This window comes from Loxodonta africana, chromosome 2, assembly GCF_030014295.1.
Source record: "Loxodonta africana isolate mLoxAfr1 chromosome 2, mLoxAfr1.hap2, whole genome shotgun sequence".
In the NCBI taxonomy this organism is placed as follows: Eukaryota; Metazoa; Chordata; class Mammalia; order Proboscidea; family Elephantidae; genus Loxodonta; species Loxodonta africana.
Window position 1 is genome coordinate 211271776 of NC_087343.1, and position 26091 is coordinate 211297866.

The 26091-nt window shown below is 52.5% G+C and overlaps 2 protein-coding genes across 2 annotated transcripts in view; one reads left to right on the forward strand and one right to left on the reverse strand.

Annotated features, from left to right (window-relative positions):
- The window catches only part of FAM83G (family with sequence similarity 83 member G), a 32626-nt gene extending 28896 nt beyond the window's left edge, over positions 1-3730 (forward strand). The window contains exon 6 of the mRNA XM_064279367.1: positions 1521-3730. Coding sequence (XP_064135437.1) covers positions 1521-1913 — 393 coding nt within the window. The 3' untranslated portion in view covers positions 1914-3730. The remainder of the gene's footprint in view (positions 1-1520) is intronic.
- A 35-nt stretch (positions 3731-3765) lies between these two features.
- Positions 3766-26091, reverse strand: SLC5A10 (solute carrier family 5 member 10). The gene is made up of 7 exons (XM_010600239.3): positions 25978-26091; positions 20053-20124; positions 19609-19713; positions 19279-19338; positions 17947-18051; positions 4288-4393; positions 3766-4025 (listed from the first exon to the last, which is right to left on the reverse strand). Exons 1-7 carry the CDS (start codon positions 26089-26091, stop codon positions 3820-3822), a joined length of 768 nt encoding a protein of 255 aa, XP_010598541.2. The 3' UTR covers positions 3766-3819.

The following is a 26091-nucleotide window of genomic DNA, read 5'->3' on the forward strand; positions in this document are numbered from 1 at the left end:
GGGAGCAGTGGGCACGTCTGAGCCAGGGCAGGGGCGTGGGGCTGGGAGGAGGTGCGGCAGGCATGGGCCCAATGCCGGTCCGGACCCTGGGAGTCATGGGGTCCTGCCCTGCTGGGTCCACCTGTGCCTCCCTGAGTGACCTCGGGGGCCTGACCCCCTGGCCCCTAGGCTGGGATTTGTGCTGATTCATTCAACCTTCATGGGAAAATCACCTGAATGATGTTACACCCAGATGTTACACCCAGAGCCTCCGGTGCCCTGCCAGGTCCTTGCTGAGTAGGGAAGAAATGAGAGGTGGCATGTGTGGGGTGAGGGCGCAGGGCAGGCCTGGGTGCCCCAGATGCTGTCCACACCCAGCTGATGCTTAGCCCTCCCAGGGAGTGGATGGACATCCATGACAGGCCCCACGTTCCCTGGAGCCCCATGTGTGAGGCACAGCCAGCGTGGAGCAGGAGCCCCACGTGTGAGGCACAGCCTGTGTGGAGCAGGAACCCCATGTGTGAGGCACAGCCAATGTGGAGGGGGACCCCCACAGGTGAGCCACAGCCAATGTGGAGTGGGAACCCCATGGGTGAGGCACAGCCAGTGTAGAGTCCAGAGTGGGAAACACCCTGCTGGAGGGTAACATGTATAGGGGAGCCGAGGCCCAGCCTTCCAGGTCGCATCCCACAGTCGGAGCACAGGGAGGGTCCCAGGAAATGTGACTGAGCACCTGGAGCTCCAGAGAAGGGCTGGGGGTGTCAGGGCATCCCCCCCAACTGGGCAGGCAGCTGTGCCCCAGGAAGGGAGTTATCCTGTGCTGGACTGAACCCCAGTTCTGCCCTCTCTGGGCCTGCTTCGTCATTGGTGAGGCCATCTGAGAAGCTCCACGTGAGCAACTGCCATTGACCCTTATGGGGCCTGGCTGCCTCCTGCTCTGAGACCCTAGCGTGGGAGCAAGGGCCCCACTGGCTGGCTTATTCTCATGGCGGGGTGGGCCTCAGCCATCCTGCCTGTCCCCCAGCAGAAGGCGAAGCAAAGACAGAGGCCCCTGCCTCCAGGCATGCTCGGCTCTGCTGCTTGAGAATCCTACCCACTGAATGCCCCAGGAGCTGCACCCCAGTCTTCAGAGGTGGGTGGGGGCAGCGTCTGCTTCTGCCCAGGACAGGAGGTGGCTCATTGGAGGGGGGACGGGAATCAGATTGCAGAAGAAGACTTACTCCCTGCCACTCAGAGAAGCTCTGCCCAACAGCCGCATGCAGCTTTCTCCACCACGTCCGGTCTGCTTACAGATGGGGGCGCCTGGGCAGAGGGCCGTGGGTGGGGAATAGTAATGTGCCTCACCGGTTGCCCAGGGGTGCCGGGCAGTTTCTGAACAGCCATCAAAGACCGATGTGTTTCCACTTTACAGAAACTGGGGCCCCCAGTGGTTAGATGGATCTAAGACTGCCCAGCTGGCCCTGGCCCAAGGCCCACTAGAATGGATGGAGCTGACCTTTCCTGCCCCCAGCCCTCACTTTCCTCTCTCCTCTTTCTCCCAGGGCCAGCAGTTCCACCATTATGGGATCCCTGCCTCCAGGACCAGGAATAAAGATGGCTTCCCGAGGCCACTGAGGACCCCAAGACCCCAGCAATACTGCCCTGCAGCTGACAATGCCCAGAGCTCCCCCAGAAAAGCAGGCCCCCATCTCTGGAAGGCCAAGGGGGCTCCAATGCCTAGCACCCTACCAGACCCCGGGAGCTCAAGACCAGCCCGGAATGCCAGCCCCTTGGCCGATGGCAAGGCCACTGAGGAGCGTTCAAGTCCCTTTGGAATCCCGTATTCCAAATTGTCCCAGTCTAAGCTCCTCAAGGCCAGGACAGGCGGTGGCCAATGGGCCTCATCTGACTCCAAACAGAGGACCCGGGCCCTCAGGGACCACAAGGACCCCTAGCTGCCTCTCCCATCCAGACCCATGCCTCCCGCAGCCTTGGTCTCGGCCTGGACTTGGGTGATGCAGTGCTTGTAGAGCCGTGCCGCTCCTGTGGCTGTGGGGACTGGTAAATGGCCGCGGGCACCAACCAAGGCACACCCGGATGCAGTGGCGGGTGGTTGACGTGGACACTTACCTGGTCAGTGCACCAGTACCAGGTGGCCATGATGGTCAGACCAAAGGTCATCCCAGTCCAGGGGAGGTCTGCCGTGTAGGGGTCTCGGAACATGTGCATGGCATCTGTGCGCGGCAAGTGGCAGGTTGTGTTGGCGATGGTCTTGGCTGGGATGGCCCGGGCATAGGCTGCCTCCAGCTGGTCATAACCACCGATCTGGTTGAAGGCTAGCAGGGTCGGGTGGGAGAGAAGACAGCTTGGTGTTGACTGGCTCTGGCTCCCCGGGCTCCCACTGCCTTCATCTCACAAGTAACTTCCTGATGTAGCAAACTTGAAATTTCATCCTTCTCCACCTCCCCAGTTGAATTTAATGATTATTTTATTTGTATTTAAAATGATACTATTAAATGAGTATTTTGCACACAGGCACCCCAGGGTTCTCTTGGCCCAGTGGGAATCCCTGCAGCCCTGGATGCCCCTCAGCCTTGGCACAAGGCACTCTGCCAGGTTTTGGACTGTCAATTTGAGGAAGCAAAAGTATTTTTTTCTTGGCATTCGAGGACCTTCCTGGAGAATCTGAAGTGTTAAAGTCCTGACTCCAGGGGCTTCTAAAGGCATGTCACTCTGACACAGCTGAGGTTGGCGGGTGACAATGTGGTCCTAACCCCTTGTGGCACAGAGAAGGGAAACAGGTCATGGGGGCAGTGGCTTCACTGAGGGCACACAGCAAGTGAGGGACAAGGTGTGCTTGCACCAGGGGTCTTTCCTGGGTGTTTAACCACCTCTGTTCCTGTCTGCGGAAACCCTGGTGGTGTAGTTCTTAAGAGCTACAGCTGCTAACCAAAAGGTTGGCCGTTCAAATCCACCAGGCACTCCTTAGAAACCCTATGGGGCAGTTCTATTCTGTCTTATAGGGTCGCTATGAGTCGGAATCGACTCGATGGCAATGGATTGGGTTTGGTTTTGGGTTCCTGTCTACATTGGGGCCACGGCCTTGCATTGCCAAGAACTGGCAGGTCTGTGGTTTCTGCATGTCTGTGACCATCCTCATCCCGTCCATTCTGGGACATGGATCCCTAGTCTGAGACAGATGGATGAAGCCTGGACATAGGAAAGCCCGTGCCAGCCCCATTCCCTGCCTTCCCCAAGCAGGACAAGGAGGAGGAAGCCTGGATCTGGGTCATTGCCCACTGGAGCCTAGGCGGGGCCAAGGTCAGTTCTCAGACCAAGGGTCCATGGGAGGCTGAGAGCACAGCCGCAGGCACTCAGGGGAAAAGCTCTTCTGTGCACAGGCACAGCGCTTGCAGGACTCTGAAGGTCTGCAGTCGCCAGGCTCTGTTCGCGTACACCTGGTGATGGGAAGCTCGCCTCCTCTGTGGCAGCCCTATGAGCTTCAGAGCTTCATTCTGTTCCCAGACTGCTGTCACCAATCTGTCTAAACTTTCTTCTTTCCTCCCCTGCCTTTGTCTAGTGGGGGGTAGATGGCTTCTTGGGACTCTGTACATGATTTTAAACAATTGGTGGAGACACCCAGGCAGTTTCGTGAGCTCCTCATTGTGCGTCTCCATTCCCATCCTTGGCCCCACCTCACTGTCAAGCCCTGAGCCTAGGGCGGGCCGTCCAGCCCTGTGTTCCTGAGTCAGCTTGGGTGCCAGGCCTGGGGCTGCCCAGAGTTGGTGATAGAAAAGCAGTTGGGTCACTGGGACAGGAGGGAGGCCAGCAGCCTCCAGCCCTGGGGGCCAGGCCTCCCCTTTATAAGAGAGGCGGAGTGCCCCAAGTGCCTGGTGGCCTGACTCCTCCAGCCCATGCTGAGCTCCGCCCCTGGGTCCCGCAGTGTGGGCCCTGCAGGGTATTGGCTGAAGCCCCCAGCCCCTCACCTTTGACTGTAAGGATGACAGCCCCCACGACCATGATGAATGTCTGCAGGGCGTCTGTGTAAATCACCGCAGCCAGGCCCCCTGCAGGGGAAAATGGGAGAGCTAGAGGGAGCTGTGTCCCCAAAGGGGAGGGACACAGGAGGTGACACATGGAGCTCCTGGGGGCAGTTGCTCCGTAGGCATGTCCCTGCAACCTTGTGGAGTGGGTGACCTGCAGGGTGAAGCAGCTAGGGCAGCAAGGCCAGCCTCACCTCCCATCTGCCCACTATCCCCAGCCTGTGGGAGGACTTGGCCCTCTGCCCCCCCACACAGGTACCCCTGGCTGCACTGGTGCCCGCCCTACCTGCAATGGTGTACAAGGCCGTGACAACGAGCATGAGGGTGGTGGACAGGTAGAAGTTCCAGCCCAGGCAGATGTGCACAAAGAGCGCACCCGCATACAGGTCAATCTGGGAAGGCAAACAAGTCCTGTGCGGGGCCTGGGGCTGCCGTGAGCCCAGCTGACTCCACCGCTCACCCGCTGGGGACTCAGCACACTGTGGGTGCCGTGGGGAGACCCCCCACCCGCCCAACTCACAGAGCTGTTGAGAGGGCCAGAGGGGATATTGGCAGAGCACCTGTCCAATGTGCAGACATCACTATCTCTAATAAAGCCTGGAGTGGCCCCTGCCAATCAGGGAGCATGTGTGATTGGACCTGGCCCACCCTTGGTTCCCAGTGGGGCCCCATGAGGAGGCCAGGAGGGCTTCCTGGGGGCGAGAGGCTCTGAAGATAGGTCTGCTGTTGCCTCCCCTCCCAACCCCCAGAGAAACGGGCAGTGGTGGTGTGACCTCCTTGGCATGTCTGGAACAGTGCAGGAGGGGCTCAGAGGCTCAGGTCTCAAGCTGCAGGCACACCCAGGACTGGATGGGTCAGAGTCCTGGCCACCCCAGAATCCTGCAACATCCTGGGGCAAGCATGGTAGCTTTGGATGCACTCACCTCAGTGCTGGAGTGGGCCTCCCAAACCACAGTCGGACCCCAGGTAGAGGCCAGAGAGGGGGCAGACCCGGGGCCAACCCATCCCACAGGGGTGGAGAAGGGGCTTCACTCTACCCTACCCACCCCAGGCTTCCAAACCTGCCCTTCTGACTTGGCTCAGTGGAGGGGAAGTAACCGAAAATACAGCCTCTGGGGCCAGGAGGTTCCTGGGAAGGTTGGGGCACTGGTGGGTAAGCTGAGCTCACTTGTGCAAGCCCACACACAGCCAGCCTCCCTCAGACCCCTTGAGTTTCCCCAGGTCGGGCACAATGGAGCTAAACCACCCGTCCGTGGACCACGGCTCTGTGAGCCTTGGCTTCCCCCAGGCTCCAAGCCAGGTGGGACCTGGAGGGGACCCCAGAGCTATACTCCTTGTACTGCTCTTGAGGCTCTCCCCCACCAACCACTTGGAGAGACCAGGCAGTTTGGACATGTTGACAAGGTGCTTTCAGGTGGACGTTGGCCCCTCCCTGGCACTCCTGCCTTGTGCAGTGTGAGTGGGGGGAACACATGGATCTGAATTGAGCATCAGCGGCATTGAACATGGAGAGAGCAGGAAGGAGTCTTCAAGGTCCCCACCACTGGCCCGGCCTCCTTTGGTCCTCATGACCTGTGGGGTGATTGACTCTCACTCCAGTCCACAGATGGCACAGAGGAGGACGCTGAGGCCCGGGAAAGGGAAGGGACTTCCCCAAAACCAGACCCTGAGAGATGTCGGAGCTTGGTGTTCCCTCTGCCCTGGACCTCCATCCAGTCTCTGCTGATTTCCAAAGCCCGGCCAGGCCAGCTTCCCTGCTGCCCTAGCTCCCCCTTCCTCAGAGACAATTCATCCCCCCTTCCTTCCAGGGCAGCGGGCCCCCAAGAGTAACCAGGATTTTCCCAGGCAGCAGAAGCCACAGCAGCAAGGTGGTGGCAGACTGCAGCTTCTGACTTCCCATGGAGCCCCTACAGAGTCCAGGAAACATTTGCTGCTGCCACTAAAGACGCCCACAGCAGCATTTGGTCTCACTACTGACCTCCTAAAGGGGAACTTTGGACACCACCTGGTCTAATCTGACCCCTCCTAAGGACAAGTTCTGTCCTGTGGGCAGGCTGTGGCCTGGCAGAAGCTGAGTCCCTTGTCTGCCTGTGTGCCTCATCTGCCGCACCCCAGCCTTTGAGCAGGTTATTTGGTATCTCTGAGCCTCTGTGGCCCTTATCTCTGAAATGGGGAGAACGGTGTGGAGAGAGCACAATTGCCTCCTCCTTGGAGAGCATCCCAGGCAGACCTGCTCGGGCCTTTTCCGTTCTTCCAGTTGGTCTCTCCAGATCCCTGCAGGCAGGCAGGGACCTCCAAGGAAGCTGACTCCTCTGGGCCCCCCTCCCAGAACTGGCGAGTCTGGCCTGTCTCCCTCTACCTGCTGCTGGGAGGCCAGGGAGTTTGCTCAGGATGGCAACACCCTAGATTCAAAATAACAGAAAACTGACGCCCTGAAGGGAGGTCCACTCAAGTACACGAAGCAAGTCCAAGAGCACGGTCCCCTCCCCAGCTCAGAGACTGCAAATACTGCGGTTGCAGGATGTCCAGAGTCCAACCTCCAAACTTATACCCCAGTGGTCCCTGCCCCACCCCTGCTGCAGGCTCACCTGCTCCCACCTCCCCGCCTTTGCCCAGGTCAAGCTTCTACCCCAGTGGCCCCTGCACCACAAGCCCAGATGTCCTGCCGCTCCCCAAGCCTGTTGCTTCCTGAGCAACAGCAATAGAACAGAGCCATGCAGCTGTGTGCCGTGGTGTCGCAGCACTTTACTCACAGGGTCTCCTTGGCTCCTCATGGCCCCCTGTGGGGTAAGTGATTCTCACTCCACTCCACAGAGGAGGACATGTGGGCCTGAGGAGTGAGGCCACCACCCCTCAGGGATAGCCTAGCCTTAGCCTCAGGTAAGGTCCTGGGGGAGGGCACAGCCAGCCTCAAGGGCTACGCCTTATATCTCCTGGTTCCATCACCCCCTGCCACCCCACTGCAAGCAGGCAGCCCCACCCACCCGAGGCATGACCCAGTGCTCTGCCCACCCCACCCCCACCCCCAGCCAGGCTGGCTACTGCCCCACATGAGTACCTCTGCTCTTGCTTTCATGGGTGACAGAGGAGTTGCAGAGTTGCAGTCACACCACAGCCGTGGGCTCCTCTCCAGTGTCCGTCCTCTCCCCAACTCCAGGCCCCTGGCCTGGACCCCTCCCCTGCATTCCTCCAAACCACTCCTTCAGGGCAACTCCAGGTGCCTCTCCGCATTTCTGGAGTAAATTCCAGGCCCCTGACCCCAGCCTTGCCATTCTCCAGCCCCTCCACTGTCCTTGGGTCCTGGATTTGCTCAGCTCTGTCCTGTCCAGGGCCTGGCCCAAGCCCTCCCTCTGCTGGCGATGCTGTGTTCCTTTGGCTTCAGTATTACCTACTTGCAGACCTCTCTCTGACCAGTTTCTGTTGAGTAAGATTCAGGCTCACGGCATCTCCACGTATGTCGGAGTAGAACTGCTCCATAGGGTTTTTAATGGCTGCTCTTTCGGAAGTAGGTCATCAGGCCTTTCTTCCGAAGTGCCTCAGGGTGAACTTGAAACTCCAACCTTTCTGTTAGATTGTGCCTCCCAGGGAGTCTTCTTTCTCTAAAGTGAATGAAACTCTCTCTGGCTCACTTGATTCTCTCAGCACCTTGATAGCTTCCTTTATAAAGCTCTAATCATTTATAATGATTTTGTCTGTCTACATTTTCTGCATGGCTGGAACAGCAGGAGACGCGTAGGGTATCCAGTGCTCACAGGGTGCCTGGCACACAGTAGGCGCTCAGTAAATAGGTACACTTACAAATGTTGGGAGCCAGCACACTAGAGAAACCCTCAGAGCTGAAAATGTTTATCTGGCCCATAAGAGAAAAAGTTCACTGACTCCTGATTTATATCATCTTGCTAATCCCACGAAGTGTTCAATCATTTATTCACTCATTTCACTTGGTAAATACTGTCTACTATGAGCTTGGCACACAGTAGGGCATAAGACACATTGGTGAACAAGCAGAAAAATGGGAGATAGGCAGTGAAGGGGATGGGTGGACGGTTCGCATGCTGGGGGATGATAACCACGTGAACTAGAGGGAGAGCATGTCCCAGGAGACAGACAGTAGAAGGGATAGGTGTACGGTCCACATGCTGGGGGATGACAACGCATGAACCAGAAGGAGAACATGTGCCAGGAGACAGCGGATAGGATGGGTGGATGGCCCACGTACTGAAAGAGCAGGTGTGTGGGCTGGGTGTGCTAGGCCAGGGGAGGCCTCTTAGAGACAAAGAGAGTTGAAAGTCCTGGAAGTGGTGAGGGTGTGGGCCAAATGAATGCCTAGGCGTGGCACGGTAGGTGCAAAAGTCCTGGGATGGATCACACCTGGTGTGTTCTTGGCACTGCAATGAGCCCAGTATGTCTAGAGCAACATGTGCAGCAGAGAGAGAGAAGTCAGTGAGTCCAGACCACGTTTGGCTTAAACGCCCCAGCAAATGGGGTGGGGGCCCTGCAAGGATTCCCCATTTTCCAGGGGATAAACAACTGGCCCTGGACGCACAGTGTTGAAGCTAGGTTTCGGTTCCCCATTATGAGGTTTGGGTGGTGGTTCAGGCAACAGCAGCAGGAGGGCTGGGCCTTAGGATCTTCACCCGGACAGGCTGCATAGGGATGGAGCCAGGACGTGCAGACGTGTACTTCAAATAGCTTCACCTCAAAGCTATCAGCAAGGATGGCTGGTCCCTCCCAACCAAGCTCAGTGTTATGGATTGAATTGTGTCCCCAAAAGATGTGCGTTAACTTGGCTAGGCCATGATTCCCAGTATTGTGTGATTGTCCACCATCTTGTCATCTGATATGATTTTCCTATGTGTTGTAAATCCTACCTCTATGACATTAGTGAGGCAGGATTAGAGGCAGTTATGTTAATGAGGCAGGACTCAATCTATAAGATTAGGTTGTGTCTTAAATCAATCTCTTTTGAGAAATAAAAAAGAATTGAGCAGAGACAGAGGGGCCTCATACCACCAAGAAGCAGTGCCAGGAGCAGAGCACGTGCTTTGGACTCAGAGTCCCTGTGCTGAGAAGCTCCTAGTCCAGGACAAGGTTGATGACAAGGACCTTTCCCCAGAGCCAACAGAGAAAGCCTTCCCCTGGAACTGGCACCCTGAATTCAGATTTCTAGCCTCCTAAACGTGAGAGAATAAACTTCTGTTTGTTAAAGCCATCCACTTATGGTATTTCTGTTCTAGCAGCACTAGATAACTAAGACAGAATTTGGTACCAAGAGAGTGGTGTGCTGCTCTAACAGATGCCTAAAATTTGGGAGCGGTTTTGAAGCTATGAATGGATAGAGGCTGGAAGAGTTTTAAAGTGCCTAATAGTAAAAGCATAGATTGCCTTGAAGAGACTGTTGGTAGAGTTATGGACATTCAAAGACAATTCTGGTGAGAACTCAGGAGGGAATGAGGACAGCTGTTACACTGGAGATGGCGCAGATGATGAGAAGCAGCAGCAGAACCAGGAGATCGGTGCAAGACAGCACAGGAGCCAACCCCTGAAGCAAGAGAGCTGAGTCCCTTTGTGCCCAGGGGCACTCATCGGTGGAGCTAAAGAGTTTGGAACACTTGCCCCAGCAGGGCAGGCGCTGATGGTGAAGCCCGAAGGGCTGAGAGGCCAAGGAACCAGGAAGCAGAAGCTGAAGAGACAAGGAACACAGGAAGCAGAGCCGCTTCAGTCTCAAAGGGTAGGGCCATGACCTCTGGGGTCTCAAAGGGTAGAGCCATGGCCTCTGGAGTTTCTAAGGGTGGGGCCAGAGCCTCCTAGTTTTCAGAGTCAAATCTTCACCAACTCAGTTCTGGAGTATATGGCTGCCATTCACGCATGCCAGGGGTGTGGGGCCAGATCCCTTGGCCAAAGCTGAGGGGACAGGGTTGCCATGCACAAGCCTGTCAGGGCTGAGGGGGTGGAGCCACCACTTAGATTGACTAGAAGAAGGTAGCTACCCAAATCCAAGGGAGCAGAGTTGCTGCCCCAGTGGGCCTGGAAAGTAAAGCTGAATGAAGCCCAGGGCCAAGGGACCTCCATCAAGAATCCAGAACTGGGGGACTTCTGGGCAACATGGCGCCATAGACAGAAGCACCATGCCGTCCCTCCACAGCAAAGACCCAAAAAACTAAGTAAAACACATCAAACATCATCCTGGAACCTGAAGTGCTAAATGAAGAGATAGAGAACTTAGCCAAGCACCGAATGGAATAAGAAACTGACAGAAGACGGAGGGCAAAGAGAGATATGTGTGGACGGCCCCATCAGCTAACACAGCATGGATCCACCATCTTGGACTACTATTGGGGATCAGCAGACAGGAAGCACAGGAAAGCAGCTTTGAGGAACTCCCAGCAGGAGGCAGAGCACCCAGTAACCAGTGATACACGCTTTCCCACCCCCCATTCTCTTCCTGCTGCTCTACCTCCGAGCTTCCTGGCTGGCTGTGGGGGCTCAGCTGGCCGGGAAGTGCAGCATCTGTGCCGCTTGGATTCGCCCCACCCACGTTGGAGATCAGTGGACGGGGGTACGTACAGGAAAGCAGCTTCACGAAGTTCCCAGCAGGAGACACAGCATCCGGTAACGAGTGATATACATTTTCCTAGCTCCCCCCTTCTTTCCCCCACCTTTGGCCTCCTCTGCTTCCCACCAGAGGAGGTCTCTTTGCCGGGAGACAACTGCTTTGGCCTCAGGCTGCTTGGAGTCACCCTGCCCACACTGGCTGGTCCCCTGAGCTGGTATTGTTTCTTTCCATCTCTTTTGGTTTCTCCTGTGCCTCCTACCACTTCCCCCTCCTTTCTCTGGAACACCTGGCTCCCTGTGCCGTCTTTGCTTCTTCTTGAAAGGCTGTGAAGCCACACTTGACTGGGGAACCACTTCCCCAGCCCACGACACCATGCTGGTGAGATCCCTGGGGCTTTTTTTCCCACTTGTTTTGCTTTGTTCTGTTTTGTTTTCTTTTATTTCTTTGTTTTCTTTTTCTTTTCACAGCTTGGGAGCCCATTCTAGTCAGGCTGCACTGCATGGCTTAGGAGCCAGCCACTCCCCCAATCTTCACAGCCATGTAGGTGGGATCCCTGGGGGCATTTCTTTTTTTCTTTCTTTCTTTGTATCTCTCTCTTTCTTTTCCCTTTCTATCTGTCTTCATTTCTCAGTTCTTGTCTCTCTACACTTATCTTCTTTTCCTGTCTCCTGAACACCTGGTGCTATGTGACATCTATACCCCCTCTAGCCAGGCTATACTTCACAGCCTGGGAACCACTTCCTTGGTCTTAGCAGCCGCACCAAGGGGACTCTGAAACTCCTGGGGGCTTTTCTTTTCTATTTTTCTTTTCCAGATTCTTATCTAAGTTATTTTTTCTTTCTTTTTCCTTTTTGCTTTTCTCCATTTCTCATTTTCTCATCTCTCCACTCCAACAGCAAGCTCCCTTAGTGCTCTTTTTTCTTTTTCTTTGTTTGCTTGTTTGTTTTTGGCTCCTGTTTTTCTCTCCTCTCTCTCCTCTTTCCCATACCCCTATTAGCTCCATGCATCACAACCTAGCCCCTCTTTTCTACCTACCTGTACCGTGTACTGAACATCACTCCTCCAAGCAGCAAAGGCACAGCTATTGGAAGCTGCCCAGCACTGATTCCTGGCCTGCCCTGTCAGCCCTAGTATGTGCCATAAATAACCCATCCCAGCCCCTCCCCTTTAGCTGGACTTCCCCTGCAGCACCATAGCTGAATGACTGGCCCTGCCCATTGGACAAGGAGATGAAAAGTATCATGAGTACAGACAAACAAACAACAAACAACACACAGCCCACCTGCTCAGACATAACCAAATAAAACAAAAAAGCAGGACAAAACAAACAAATCCACAATCAAGAAACAAAGAAATAACTACTGAATATCCCAAAGACAGCAGACAATATCAAAATGTATTAAAAAAAAAAAAAAAAAAAGGACAGGATGGGTCCTGTAGCTGTCCAAAATAAAACACCAGATGACTTTCCAGTAGAAGAAAAGGCACTAGAACTACCTGAAAGGGAATTCAAATCTCTAATACTCAGAGCAATCCAAGAGTTGAAGCAAAAAGCAGACAGAAATGAGGAAAAAATAGACAAATTTTTGGAAAAGGCAAATTCATGGAAAATACAGACCAAAAAATAAGGAACAATTCAGGAAAGTAATATAGGAACAAAATGCCAAAGTAAATTCACAACTAGAAATAATATAAAAACAGCAATTAGAAATCCGAAAGATAACAGGATTTCAGAAATGGACGGTGTCAAAGAAGGGCTGAGGAGCAGGTTTCAAACAATGGAAGACAGAATCAGCGAGATTGAAGACAACACATGGATACAACACTGTTTGAAGAAAAATCAGAAAAAAAAGAGCAAAGAAAAATGAAGAAACACTGAGAATTATGTGGGATACAATCAAAAGCAAAAATTTGCAATTGATTGGCGTTCCAGAACAGGGAGAAAAAACAGAAAACACAGAGAGGATCATTGAAGAATTGCTGACAGAAAACTTCCCTAATATCATGAATGATGAAAAGCTGACCATCCAAGAAGCTCAACAAACCCCACACAGGATAGACCCCAAAAGAAAAACACCAAGGCATATCATAATCACATTCACTAAAATAAAGATAAAGAAAAAATCCTGCAAGCAGCTGGAGAAAAACAAAAAATCACAAACAGAGAAGAAACGATATGACTAAGCTCTGATTATCCATGCAGGCAAGAAGGCAATGGGACGACATATATAAAACCTTGAAAGAAAAAAATTGCCAGTGAAAAATAATATATTCTGCAAATTTTTCATTCAAATATTATAGTGAAATTAGGACATTTCCAGATAAACAGAAATTAAGGAAATATGTAAAAACCAAACCAAACTTACAAGAATTATTAAAGGAAGTCTTCTGGTCTGAGAACAAACAACATCAGACCACAGTCTGAATCTAGGACACAAGATTGTACCAGCCAGATACCAACCTAGGTAATGAACTCTCAAGGACTATCCAAAACCAAAACAATTGCAACAGGTTGCCAGCGAGGTTAATCTGTAAATGACAACAATGTCAGAACAATAAAAAAGGGAATAAATGGTATAGGTATAGAACTTTCTAATGGAGCAGAAGGCAAGGCGATGCCAAGTAGTAATGGGAACTTACTACCTAGGAAGACAAGGGTAAATTTCAAAACAAAAGAAATGAAAACGAAATCCACAAACAAAAGGAACTCAGCACAGGAGAGTAAGAGGAACAAAGAAAATGTTAGCACCACAAAAAAAAAAAAAAAAAAAAAGGCACTACAAAATGACAGCAATAAACTCAACGATAAAGAACAACAATGGCTCTGCGAAGCATCTCATAACATGGATGCATCTGGAGGACATTATGCTGAGTAAAATAAGTCAATCACAAAAGGACAAATATTGCATGAGGCCACTACTGCAAAAACTCATAAAAAGGTTTACATACAAAAAGAAACAATATTTGATGGTTACCAGGGAGGGAAGGGGTGGGGATGGAAAAACACTTAATAGACAATACATAAGTGGAAGCTTTGGTCAAGGGTAAGACAGTACGCAATACTGGGGAAGCCAGCACAACCTGTACAAGGCAAGGTCATGCATGGTAGCTCCACAGACATATCCAAACTCCCTGAGGGACCAAATTGCTGGGCTGAGGCCTGTGGGGACCATGGTCTCTGGGAACATCTAGTCAACTGGCATAACAGTGTATAAAGAATATGTTCTACAGTCTACTTTGGTGAATAGCATCTGGGGTCTTAAAAGCCTGTAAGCGGCTATCTAGGATACTCCACTGGTCTCACCCTTTCAGGGCCAAGAAAGAATGAAGAAAACTAAAGACACTAGGGAAAGATTAGTCCAAAGGACTAATAGACTACATCTACCATGGCTCTCCACCAGACTGAATTCAGTACAACTAGATGGTGCCCGGCTACCACCACTAACTGCTCTGACAGGAATCTAGAGGGTCCCGGACAGAGCTGGAGAAAAATGTAGAACAAAATTCTAACTAAAAAAGAAAGACCAGACTTGCTGGCCTGACAGAGACTCGAGAAACCCTGAGAGTATGGCCCCCGGACACCCTTTCAGCTCAGTAATGAGGCCACTCCTGAGGTTCACACTTCAGCCAAGGATTGAACAGGCCCATGGAACAAAACAAGACTAAAGGGGGGCACCAGCCCTGGGGCAGGGACTGGAAGGCAGGAGGGAACAGGAAAGCTGGTAATAGGGAACCTAGGGCTGAGAAGGGAGAGTGTTGACCTGGGGAGTTGTTAACCAATGTCATACAGCAATGTGTGTACTGTTTGATGAAAAACTAGCTTGCTCTGTAAACCTTCATCTAAAGTTCAATTATATATATATATATATATATAAAATAATAAAAAGAATCCAGAACCTCCATCAAGAATACAGAGAGAGTGGGTGTTGACCCAAGAGTCTAGAGGGCGGGGCCATTGTCTGAAACGGTCTCAGAGAACAGAGAATTATTTTCAAAGCTTGAGAGCTAAGGTAATGTGTTTTGCTGACTTGCTTGGTGCCTGCTCTCCCTTCTTTCCCTTCAATTTCTCCCATTTGTAATGGAACTGTCTAGCCTGTGCCTTTTTCACCATTGTAGTTTGGAAACAGATAACTTATATTCTAGATTTCACAGATGAAGAGGATATTTTTTGGATTTTGGACTTGGAGTTGATTTAAGACTTTTGCTATGATATGACGGGGTAAATGTGTTTTACATGTGGCAAGGACATGAAGTTTTGGGGGCCAAAGAGTGGGATGTTATGGATTGAACTGTGGCCCCAAAAATGTGTGTTAACTTAGTTAGGCCATGATTCCCAATATCCTGTGACTGTCCACCATTTTGTCATCAGATGTGGTCATCCTATAAGTTGTAAATCCTGCCTCTATGATGTTAATGAGGCAGGATTAGAGGCAGTTATGTTAATGAGGAAGGACTCAATCTATAAGATTGTGTCTTAAGTCAATCTCTTTTGAGATATAAAAGAGAGAATTGAACAGAGAGACAGAGGGACCTCATACCACCAAGAAGTAGTGCCAGGAGCAGAGCACATCCTTTGGACTCAGGGTCCCTGTGCTGAGAAGCTCCTAGTCCAGGGGAAGGTTGATGACAAGGACCTTCCCCCAGAGCGAACAAAGACAGAAAGTTTTCCCCTAAGCTGGGCCCTCAATTAGGGCTTCTAGCCTCCTAAACTGTGATTGAAGACCCTTCTGTTTGTTAAAGCCATCCACTTATGGTATTTCTGTTCTAGCAGCACTAGATAACTAAGACACTCAGCAATTAGCATTTCTCTCGCATCCTCCTCTACTTTCATCCTGGCAGTCCCAGCATTTGTTCTGAAACCCCAGTCTTGATGTCAATGAGCTGCTCTCCATTTTATAGCTGGGTAAACTGAGTCATCCCCATCACAAAGCTTGCTGTTGGCTAAAGTGGAGTTTGGAATCTAGAGTTCAGAGTTTGGCTCAGTGCAGTGGTCATCAGGGCTCTGGACTTGGAGGCAGGGGCCTGAGTTCTAACTGTGACCTCTGCCTGATACACCGTGTGACCTTGGGCCAGAAAAGGCCTTCTTAGTCTCCATAACCTCCATATCCCACCTGTAAGCTGAGCAAGAGGGTCTCGAAGGACTCACCCTCCAGGCTGAGCTCCTCACTCTGCCATGCTGGAGGTCTGGCCCAACCTACCCACTGTGAGCGTGAGATATAACTCTACTGCAGAGATATCAACAAGATGAAATGGGGGGTAAAAGAATGCTTGTGCCCACCACCTTGCCTCGTTTCCCTCACCTGCACCCCAGGGGACCTCCTCACAGGTCTCCCTTCCCCTCAACTCTCTCCCCTCCAGCCCATCCTCTGGGAAGTGCCAGAGAGCACTTCCTAACACAAAAATCTGACCCTGTCACTCCCCTTCTTAAAACCCCCAGGTCCCTTTGGAGGAAGGACCTTGGTCTGGCATTCTACCACCTTCCGATCAGAACTTCCCTGCTCCATTGCTCACCATGGCTCTCTAGGCCAAGAAAAAAAAAAAGGCCAGGACATGAAAATTAGCAGCCCAGAATCAAACAAGGCACACAGGTCTGTTTCATGTGAATTTTAGAATACATGGTCTCTGGTTTGCCACAGTCCCTACCACTCCCTATTACTCACTCCCAGCTTTTCCTCGCACTGTGTTCCTTTTCTGGCACCCAGAGGCATCTCACTTAGGGAGTCCTGGAGTCCGGGCCTCCTGACTCCACCACCTTGGACGTATCATCCTTCCCCAGACACTTCCTATACTGCCCCCTGTCCCTTTAATGTTTGTTACCCTGCCCCCCTCAGGACCTTTTGCAACCATTAGAGTCCAACTCAAAGGCTGCCCAGCAAACTCCATTGCCTCCCCTTCTAAGAGCATGCTGGACACAGCCCATCTGGTGTCCATCTGACTTGCACGGCTATCTCCCCACCGTGGTGCAAGCCCCTGGAGGGCAGGAACCACCTCTCATTTATTTCTGTATCCCTGGCTCCCAGTGAGGTGGCTGCCACAGAGGGGGCTCAGGAAATGGAGCGAGAGAGGGGAAGAACATGAATGAGTGGGAGCGAGTAAAAATGGCTTAACTTCTGACACTTGGCCTCAAAGGCAGCCCAGAGCAGGGTCCCCCCATACCCTGGAGACAGTCCCAGGGAAAGAAAGCCTCCCACAGTGCTCTGAGAACATCCTGGGAAGACAGTGTATGCTGCTTGCTTCACCCTCTTCCCTGGAGCCTGCCCAGTGGGATCCCCAAGGCACCCTGCCACATACACCAAGGCTTCTGGGGGCCTGCAGAAGATCACTAAGCCCCTCCCATGCCCCGAAGCCCATTGGCTGCCTGCAGCCCCTGAGAGACCTTTGGCTCCACCGCCTCATACTCCAAGTAGATCAGGGCCAGGCTAGCTTCTCCAGCCCTAGAACAAGGTGGGCCAGGGCAACCCCACCACTGAGGAGAAAGGCATGTGGAGCATCTCCCCCACCACCCAGCAACACCCCTCACTAATCCTCACAGGAGGCACGAAGGGGCAGGCCACCTGTCACTCCTCCTCACAGTGAGGAACTGAATCCAAAGCCTTCTGGAGAGTTCTGGACATAGAGGGGCCAGCAAGAACAGAGTGGCACTACAGGGCCAGGAACGAGAAGTGGAGGGCCTGGCTTGCCACGCAGTCACTGAGAAGCTTTGGACAAGTCACCTCTCCCCCCTGGCCTCAGTTTCCCTCTCTCTAAGATCAGGGTCTTGGGGGAGATAAGCCCTAAGCTCTTCCTGATTCTGACATTCTCCTGTGTTTTCTGCTCTTAATATTTGGGTAGGACCAGGTCCAGACCCCCAAGGAAAAGCAGCCTGGAGGAGCACCCACTGGAATAGCACCCCAATCCAGGAAGGTTTCGCCAGGAGCTCAATTTAAGGGACAAAGGTGACCAGCCTGGGGGAGGAGCTAGTGAGAGACAAGAGCATCTGAACTAGCTGATATCACACGGCTTCCAGCGCCCCCTGGTGGGTACTCCTGCTCCCCTCAGTGCCGTCCCCAAGGCCCCAGTGATGGCCACTTGCCCCTGGAGATAACCCCTCCCAGTACCTCTGCGTCTAGAACCAGGGGTCAGAGCCGGAGTCCTGAGGCCTGTGTTCTGGGCCATGGACTCACTGTGTAGCCTGTAGTGCTAGTGGGCCTGCTCTCCAGGGTCCTGAACCATTATCACAGGCTTGGTGGGTGACCCTGGACATGACAGGTTCTTTCTTGGGCCCCAGTTTCCCCAGCTGTTAAACAGGTCAGGGGTGGCTGAGACAAGGTCAAGCACATTTTTGGGACCCCCAGATCAAGGGAGTTTCCAGGCTGCTCTGGCTAGGGCTGGGGGTGCGGGACAGCTCACCGATATCTTGGTGAAGACGGACAGCAGCAGGGACAGGACGGACAGGTACATGCGTATCCGCTGGCCTCCGTAGCGCTTCTGGATGTACTCAGGCATGGTGACAATCTGGAGGGAGGCACAGGTGGCTGAGCACTCCTCCGAGGCCACACCCAGGCCCAACTGTTCACTGCAGCCTAGCACTAGCCTCGAATCCCAGGCTGAATTCTGACCATATCTTACAGGCAACAAACAGAGCCACTGAGAGGCTGCGGCTGGGGACAGAGGGACAGGACTGGAGGCTATCATGGAAACTCCGGATGAGATGTAAGGCCTGAGAAGATGGCTGTAAGGTGCAGAGCAGTGGACAGGGTGAGATTCGGGAAGTGGAAACCACTGGTCTTAATGACTGCCGGGTAGGGGCTGAAGGAATCAAGGACGGCGACACCAGGTGCTCAGCCTGTGTGCTGGGGCAGGAGGGGTGAGGGGGGCGGAGACCCTCCATCCTTGAGCAGCCAACAAGGCCCACCTGACCCAAGTCTTGCATTAGTGGGCTAGTGGGCTGATAGGAATATTCGTTGGACCGAAAACTAAGAGCCCTGAAAGCTTACCAGCTTGTGGTGGGAGTCCAGGCAGTCCTGCCCGTCACCCATCTTTTGAGGTGAATTACCCATTGCTGTCCAGTAGATTCTGACTCACAGTGACCCTAAAGGACAGAGTAGAACTTCCCTGTAGGGTTTCCAAGGAGCTGCTGGTAGATTTGAACGGCCAGCCTTTTGGTTAGCAGCAAAGTTCTTAACCACTGAACCACCAGGGCTCCAGTAGGAAGAGAATTATGTCCCCCAAAACATACGTTGAAGCCCTAACCCCTGGTACCTGTGAACATGACCTTGTTTGGAAATAGGATCTTCAAAGATGTTATCAGTTAACATGAGGTCAGACTGGAGTAGAATGGGTCCTAATCCCATCTGAGTGGTGTCCTTATAGAAGAGAAGAGACAGACACACAGAGGAAGATGGCCACGTGATGACAGAGGCAGAGCAGAGTGACAGCCACAAGCCGAGGAACACTAAGGACTGCTAGAAAGTTAGGAAGAAACAAGGAAGGATCTTCTCTAGAGCCTTTGGAGACAGCATGGTCCTGCTGACTCCTTGGTTTTGGACTTGCAGCCTCCAGAACTGTGAGACAGTAGATCTCTGTGGTTTCAAGCCACTCAGCTTATCACAACAGCTGCAGGAAACAAAGACAACTTCTGCCGACTTGGGTGAAGGCCCTGCGACCCTTCCTGCAGCCCCACCCTGGGCCCAGACCACAGCAAGAGGTCAGAGGGTATCCTGAGCCCTGGAGCTGACTCACCTCTGAGGAGATGTAGATGGGCACAAACACCCATGCCAGGGCCAGCAGCACGTACGTGGCCTGAGGGGGGACAGAGGCAGGGCTAAGACAGTAGGCCGCAGTGCCAAGCAAGCCCTGCTCTAGGCCAGGGTGCAGGGGACACAGCTGGACACAGTAGGAACTTGCCATCTGGAGGCCCAGGCCAAGTCCAGCAGTTCCCTCCAGCTGCGCTATCTGTGCATGTCCCCAGAAACCCAGCTACCGAGACTGCAGCATGGCTAACACAGGAGCTGGGCTGCACTTGGTCACTGACCCCACCTCCCAGTCTGACTGTCCCCCCAAGAGTCTCACGTTCCATTCGAAGCCTGCCACAGCCAGGCCTCCAGCTGCACCCGAGCCTGCCAGTCCGATGAAGAGGCCGGACCCCTCGCTGCTGGCAAAGAGGGAGGCTCCGATCTGAAAGAGCAAGGGGAAGCCAGTCAGTTACTAGTGCACCACCCAGGCCCTGCCCGCCTCACAGCACTAACTCATCCGTCTACACAAGGCTGCAGAAAAGGGTCATTGTCCCAGGTTCAGAAGAGGAGCCCAGGGCCCAGAGGGAGTTAGCATGCCCATGACTGTCCCCTCAGCTAATGAGTAGCAGAAGTAGGGGTCCACTCCAAAGCTCCTACCGTTTATACAATGTTCAGCACCCCAAGCTGGGTTCTGGGAGCAGTCCCTCAGCAAGTGCTGGCTGACCTAGAGATTTGGCTCTGCCAACCAGATGGAGGAACGGCAGGAGCCAGGGGCACTCACCGGCCACCATGTCATGTCCCGGCTTGCCAGGAAATAGCCGCTCACAGTGTTCCTGCTGGCCCGACATGAGGACTGCAAGGACAGAGGCAGAAAGTGGGGCCCTCACACATTGTGAAAAAAAAAAAAAAATTTTTTTTTTTTTGTGAGGGGAATGTAAAATGGTGCGTTAAGCAGTCACTCCCCACTACTCCCACCCCAGCTCCTGGCAACCACTGATGTGCTTTCTTTCTCTACGGATTTGCCTGTTCTGGACATTTAGTATAAATGAAATCATACATACGTGGTCTTCTGTGACTGACTTATTTCTCTCAGTATAATGTTTTCAAGGTTCACCCATGTTGTAGACACGAGGACTTCATTTCTCTTTGTGGATGAATAATATTCCATTGTATGAATAGTCCACATATTTGTTCATCCATTCAGGTGCTGATAGACACTTGGGTTGTTTCTACCCTTTGGCTCTTGTGAATAGTGCTGCCAGTGAACACTGGTATGCAGGTTTCTGTTTCAGTCTCTGCTTTCTGGTCTTTGGGGTATCAAGTCCAAGTCTGACCTCTGTGGGCTCCTACAGTAGTGGTGGCAGAGGTGGGATTCATGCCAAGGCCAGCCCGAGGCTGTCCTCTTGCTGCTTCTCTCAGTCCTCACTTTCTCCCCAACTGGCCGACATTTCTACCCACCAAGTTTATACCTGCTTGTGAAAGCCGGACAATGAATAAGGAAGACCGAAGAAGAATTGATGCCTTTGAATTGTGGTGTTGGAGAAGAATATTGAATATACCATGGACTGACAAAAGAACGAACAAATCTGTCTTGGAAGAAGTGCGGCCAGAGTGCTCCTTAGAGACAAGGATGGCGAGACTGTGTCTTACATACTTTGGACATGTTGTCAGGAGGGATCAGTCCCTGGAGAAGGACATCATACTTGGCAGAGTACAGGGTCAGCAGAAAAGAGGAAGACCCTCAACGAGGTGGATTGACACAGTGGCTGCAACGATGAGCTCAAGCATAACAACGATTATAAAGATGGCGCAGGACCGGGCAGTGTTTCATTCTGTTGTGCATAGGGTCACTATGAGTAGGTTACCGACTCGACGGCACCTAACAACAACAAGTTTACACCGCGCTCCCCATCCCTTAAACCAGGCTCTTCTCTCCCCTTTCAGGTTCCTTCTCTGCCGCCCTCTGAGGACAAGGAGGGTTTTGAGCCAGTGAATCTGAGAGCCCTCTGGCCTTAATTTCTTATTTTAAATATGTACTTTTATTTCTTGCGTACATTTCAACAATAACCCCTTGAGTACTGCTGCACCCTCTGTGTTGGGCTACTGATGAGGGAGATACAGAATTTGTGCTCCACATTTATAGAATGAAAAATCTGAAATCAGAATGCCTAGGAGCAAATCCTGGCTTCTCCACTTCCTGCTCTGGTGACATTTGGGCAAGTTACTTAATCCATGGGCCTCAGTTTCCTTATTTGTAATGTAGGCCTAATAATAGTCCCTGCCTCCTAGGGTTTTGAGGAGGTTTATTGAGTTAATGCATATAAAATACTGGGAATGGTGACTGGTAAGTGTTTAACGAAAGTCAGCAAGGCCCTGCTGTCTGGACAGCGGACAGTGGAAGGATGTGAGGGACACAGAGGTGTATTTAGATGTATAATTAGTGATAGTTTTCACATTATACATATCATGACATAAGGCTGGCTCACAAAGTATCAATCAATACACAGGCCTATTTCTGCCTGACTTTAATTGACCCCACACCACCACCACCACCACCACCACACACACACAAACATATAAAACAACAATAAAAAACCCTCAGAGACAGCCTGAGTTCTTCAAGATGATTAAACCAATTTCTTAGACAATCAAAAGCCTTTGATATGGTTCCACCTCCATTTCCCAGCCTCAGCTCCATCACTTGCTCTACATCTGCCGTGATCCAGCTGTGCAGTTCCCTGAAGGTGTTCATGGCTGTGGCCAGGATGGCTGCTACAAGCTGTGGCCACTGTGCACCATACTGCTCCTGAGGGCTCTGGTATAAGGCCGTGCTTTCTCCTTTTCTGGGATGCTCCTTGTCCCTTTCCCCTGTGGGACATTTCTTGTCATCCTTCAATGCTATGGGACTGGGGGGACATTGTCAGTTGCCTCCCTTCGTGATGGGGTCTCACCTTTCCCATCTCGGGTGGGTCTGACAGATCAGCCCCAGAGCCTGAAACATCCACTCCACAGAGCCCACACAGTCCTCGGTTGCCATGCCTAATTCAGGGACAGCACCTTGACTTAAGGGGGTAGAGTCAGCACGTAGCCAGGACCTCTGCTCAACAGCTGGGGGGTTAGAAGTGCCCCCTTGGTCTGCCCTGGCCATAGGGGGGGATGGGCATAGACATTTGTGCGGACTTGGTTCTCAAGCCTCTGCCTGTAAGAACCTCTCAGTCGTCACAATGGCCCCATGAGGTACATACATGATCATCCCCATGTTACTGATAGGAAACTGAGGCTCTGAGGTCAGGCCATCTGGATCCAGAGCCTGGGCTCAACCACTAGGCTGGTCATCTCACCTCTGTGAGGAAAACGGGGCTCAGGACAAAGCAACAGGAGGCTGGGAGAACCACAGGGAAGGGAGCTGCAGGCTTGACGATGCTACATCACTGGATCATACTCCACATGAAGCCTTCCCTGTTTCTGGACTCTCAGTTACATGTACTATTATGGATAGAACTGTGTCCCCCTAAAATACGTATCGTAAAGCCTAACCCCCACAGTGGTTGTAATTTTGTTTGGGAATGGGTTTTCTTTGTTATGTTAATGAAGCACTATTAGTGCAGGGTGTGTCTTAAGTCGATCTCTTTTGAGATATTAAAGAGCGAGTGAATTAAGAAAGCCTAGTTGGAGGAAGGTAGGTGCTACGCCACATGAGATCTCCAAGGAAGCAAGGAACAGAAGCTGAAAAGAGACAAGGACCTTCCCCCTACAGCTGACAGAGAGAGAGAGATTTCCTCTAGAGCTGGTACCAGAAATTCAAACCTCTAGCCTGCTAAACAATGAGGAAATAAATGTCTGTTTGTTAAAGCCACCCACGTGTGGTATTTCTGTGATAGAAGCACTAGATGACTGAGACAGGCACCAAGGGCAGATGAGCGGCAAAGGGCCTGGTCTCGGATACCCAAAGCCATCCCCACTTAGACGTGCTCTTCCAACTAAATATCCCCCCTCCCCTCGTGCTGGTGGCCCAGAAGCCTTCTCACCGTCTCTTCTCATGACTCCACCCCCCTCACCAAAAAGACTCTCCCATCAGTTCTGTCCATGCAGGCACTCCCTTGCAAGTCCTAGCCACAGACTCTCAGGCAGGCACACACATCCATACTGTGTGTTTGAGGAGAGAGAGGCCAGATTGAGAAGACTGAGAAAGTAACTTGCCCAAGTACACACAGCAGAGCCAGGACAAGGAGCCAGGTTCCAGCTCCCAGCACTGAGTCACTTGAGATTTAATGTTTAGTCACAGCATAGCTAATTCTAATTACTTCCACTGCTTCTGCTGCTGCTACTGCTACTGGTGCTGCTGCCTCTACTACTGCTGCTGCTACTACTGCTGCGGCTACTGCTACTACTGCTGCCTCTACTACTGCTGCTGCTACTACTGCTGCGGCTACTGCTACTGCTGCTGCTGGTGCTCCTACTGCTACTGCTGCTGCTGCTACTACTACTGCTGCTGCTGCTACTACTGCTGCGGCTGCCTCTACTACTGCTGTTGTTGCTACTGCTACTACTGCTGCTGCTGCTACTACTGCTACTGCTGCTGCTGCTGTTGCTGCTACTGCTACTACTGCTGCTGCTACTACTACTGCTGCTGCTACTACTACTGCTGCTGCTGCTACTACTGCTGCGGCTACTACTACTGCTGCTGCTGCTACTACTGCTACGGCTACTGCTACTACTGCTGCGGCTACTGCTACTACTGCTGCGGCTACTGCTACTACTGCTGCTGCTACTACTACTGCTGCTGCTGCTACTACTGCTGCTGCTGCCTCTACTACTGCTGTTGTTGCTACTGCTACTACTGCTGCTGCTGCTATTACTGCTACTGCTGCTACTACTACTGCTGCTGCTGCTACTACTGCTGCTACTACTGCTACTACTGCTGCTGCTGCTACTACTACTGCTGCTGCTGCTACTACTGCTGCTGCTGCTACTACTGCTGCGGCTACTGCTACTACTGCTGCTGCTACTGCTACTACTGCTGCGGCTACTGCTACTACTGCTGCGGCTACTGCTACTACTGCTGCGGCTACTACTACTGCTGCTGCTGCTACTGCTACTACTGCTGCGGCTACTGCTACTACTGCTGCGGCTGCTACTACTGCTGCTGCTACTACTACTGCTGCTGCTACTACTATGGCTGCTGCTACTGTTGATACTACTGTCACCACCAGTACTACTGCTGCTACTCCTACTTTACTGCTACTGCTGCTGCTCCTGCTGCTGCCTCTACTACTGCTGCTGCTGCTCCTGCTGCTATTGAGACTACTGGCACCACCACGGCTACTGCTATTACTACTGCTGCTACTCCTACTTTAGTACTACTGCTACTAGTGTTACCGCTATTTTGCTGCTACTAGTACTTTTGCCACTTCTACTACTGCTGCTGTTTGCTTCTACTAGTAGTAGTACTACTGCTGCTGCTACTATGGCACCAATAGCAGCAGCAGAGTGCAGTACTGCTGGGTGCATTTGCTAGGAGCCCTCACCCCTGGGAGGTGGGTGATGCCCCTATTTTACAGATCAGGACACCTAAGCTCAGAAATCTGAGTGACTTGCCTAAAAGGCCTGAGCTGGGACATGACCTGTTTCCTGACACCCAGGCCCTCGGGCTTAGGCCTGGGGCTACAGAAGGTAAGAGTGGGACACTCATCCTTGCCAGGGGTATGAAGACCTCAGAATGCCAGGGCTCAGGTGCCAGCCAGGAGACTCCGGGGCAAAGAGGTGGAGCCAGGCCTTCCCAGATCCAAAGTGCAGAGGGGGTGAGGGGAGCAGGGTGGAAGGTGGAAAGCCTGAAGAAGCCCTCCTCCCTGGGATCAAGCAAGTGGCCTTGTACGTCCGCTTCCTTGTCAGGGATTCCTCAAATGTCGGCATCAGAAACACAGAAGAGTCACGATGGAGCACCTCACTCTGCAAGGTCCTGGGCTCGCTGGGCAAGCTCGCCTCTCAGAACGTGGGCTCTTCATCTGCAAACAGGGGCTGTCCTTCTCCTCGCGGGGCTGGGGAGTCATGTGATAGGGAAGGGCCTGAACAAGGGGCTCAAGCGCTGCTGAAAATCGTTGATGGGGCTCCAGTTGCCTGCCTCTCTTATCAATGGAGAGAAGCGTTGGCTTATTAACTTGGCCCATGGGGATCCAAATCTCCTGGGAGCCTGTTCTACGTAAAGATTCCCGGGCTCTCGGGCCCCTCCCTGCCTCTTGGATTCTGATTTAGCAGGCTTAGGTGCAGCCTGGGAAACTGTACTTGTGAAAGCAAACCCTGGGATGATATAGCTCAGGCAGGTTCAAGCCCTTAGATCCCCAGATGGCAGGCATGGAAACCAAGACTAATGAACCAGTGCGGGTGCCCAGGCTCTCCGTCTTGTGGGTGGCAGAACCAGAACCTGTGCTGGGCCATCAGAGCCCCGTCTGGGCTGGCCGACCTGGTGGTGAGAGTCCCACCACATGCTCTGCCGAGCCTTGGCGCAACCCCCCACGCTCCATCAGCCCTACTTCGCAGATGAGACACTACTGCCCTGAGAGGAAAGGGCTCGGATGGGAGTAGAAGCTGCCAGGAGTCAGGACCTGGGGAAACTGACACTGGCGCTGTGGGGCACACCTGGGCTCCATCCCCACACTTGGCATCACCCAAGTCCCACAGGCAGCCCCCCCACCACAGGTGCCCTTACCCATATGCCCACCAGCACGTTCAGGGCAAAGTATACGGCTATGACAGTGATGTCAGCTGCATTCAGCTGCGGCCCAGCAGCGTGGAGGTCTCCAGTGGAGTTGTCAGCAGCCAT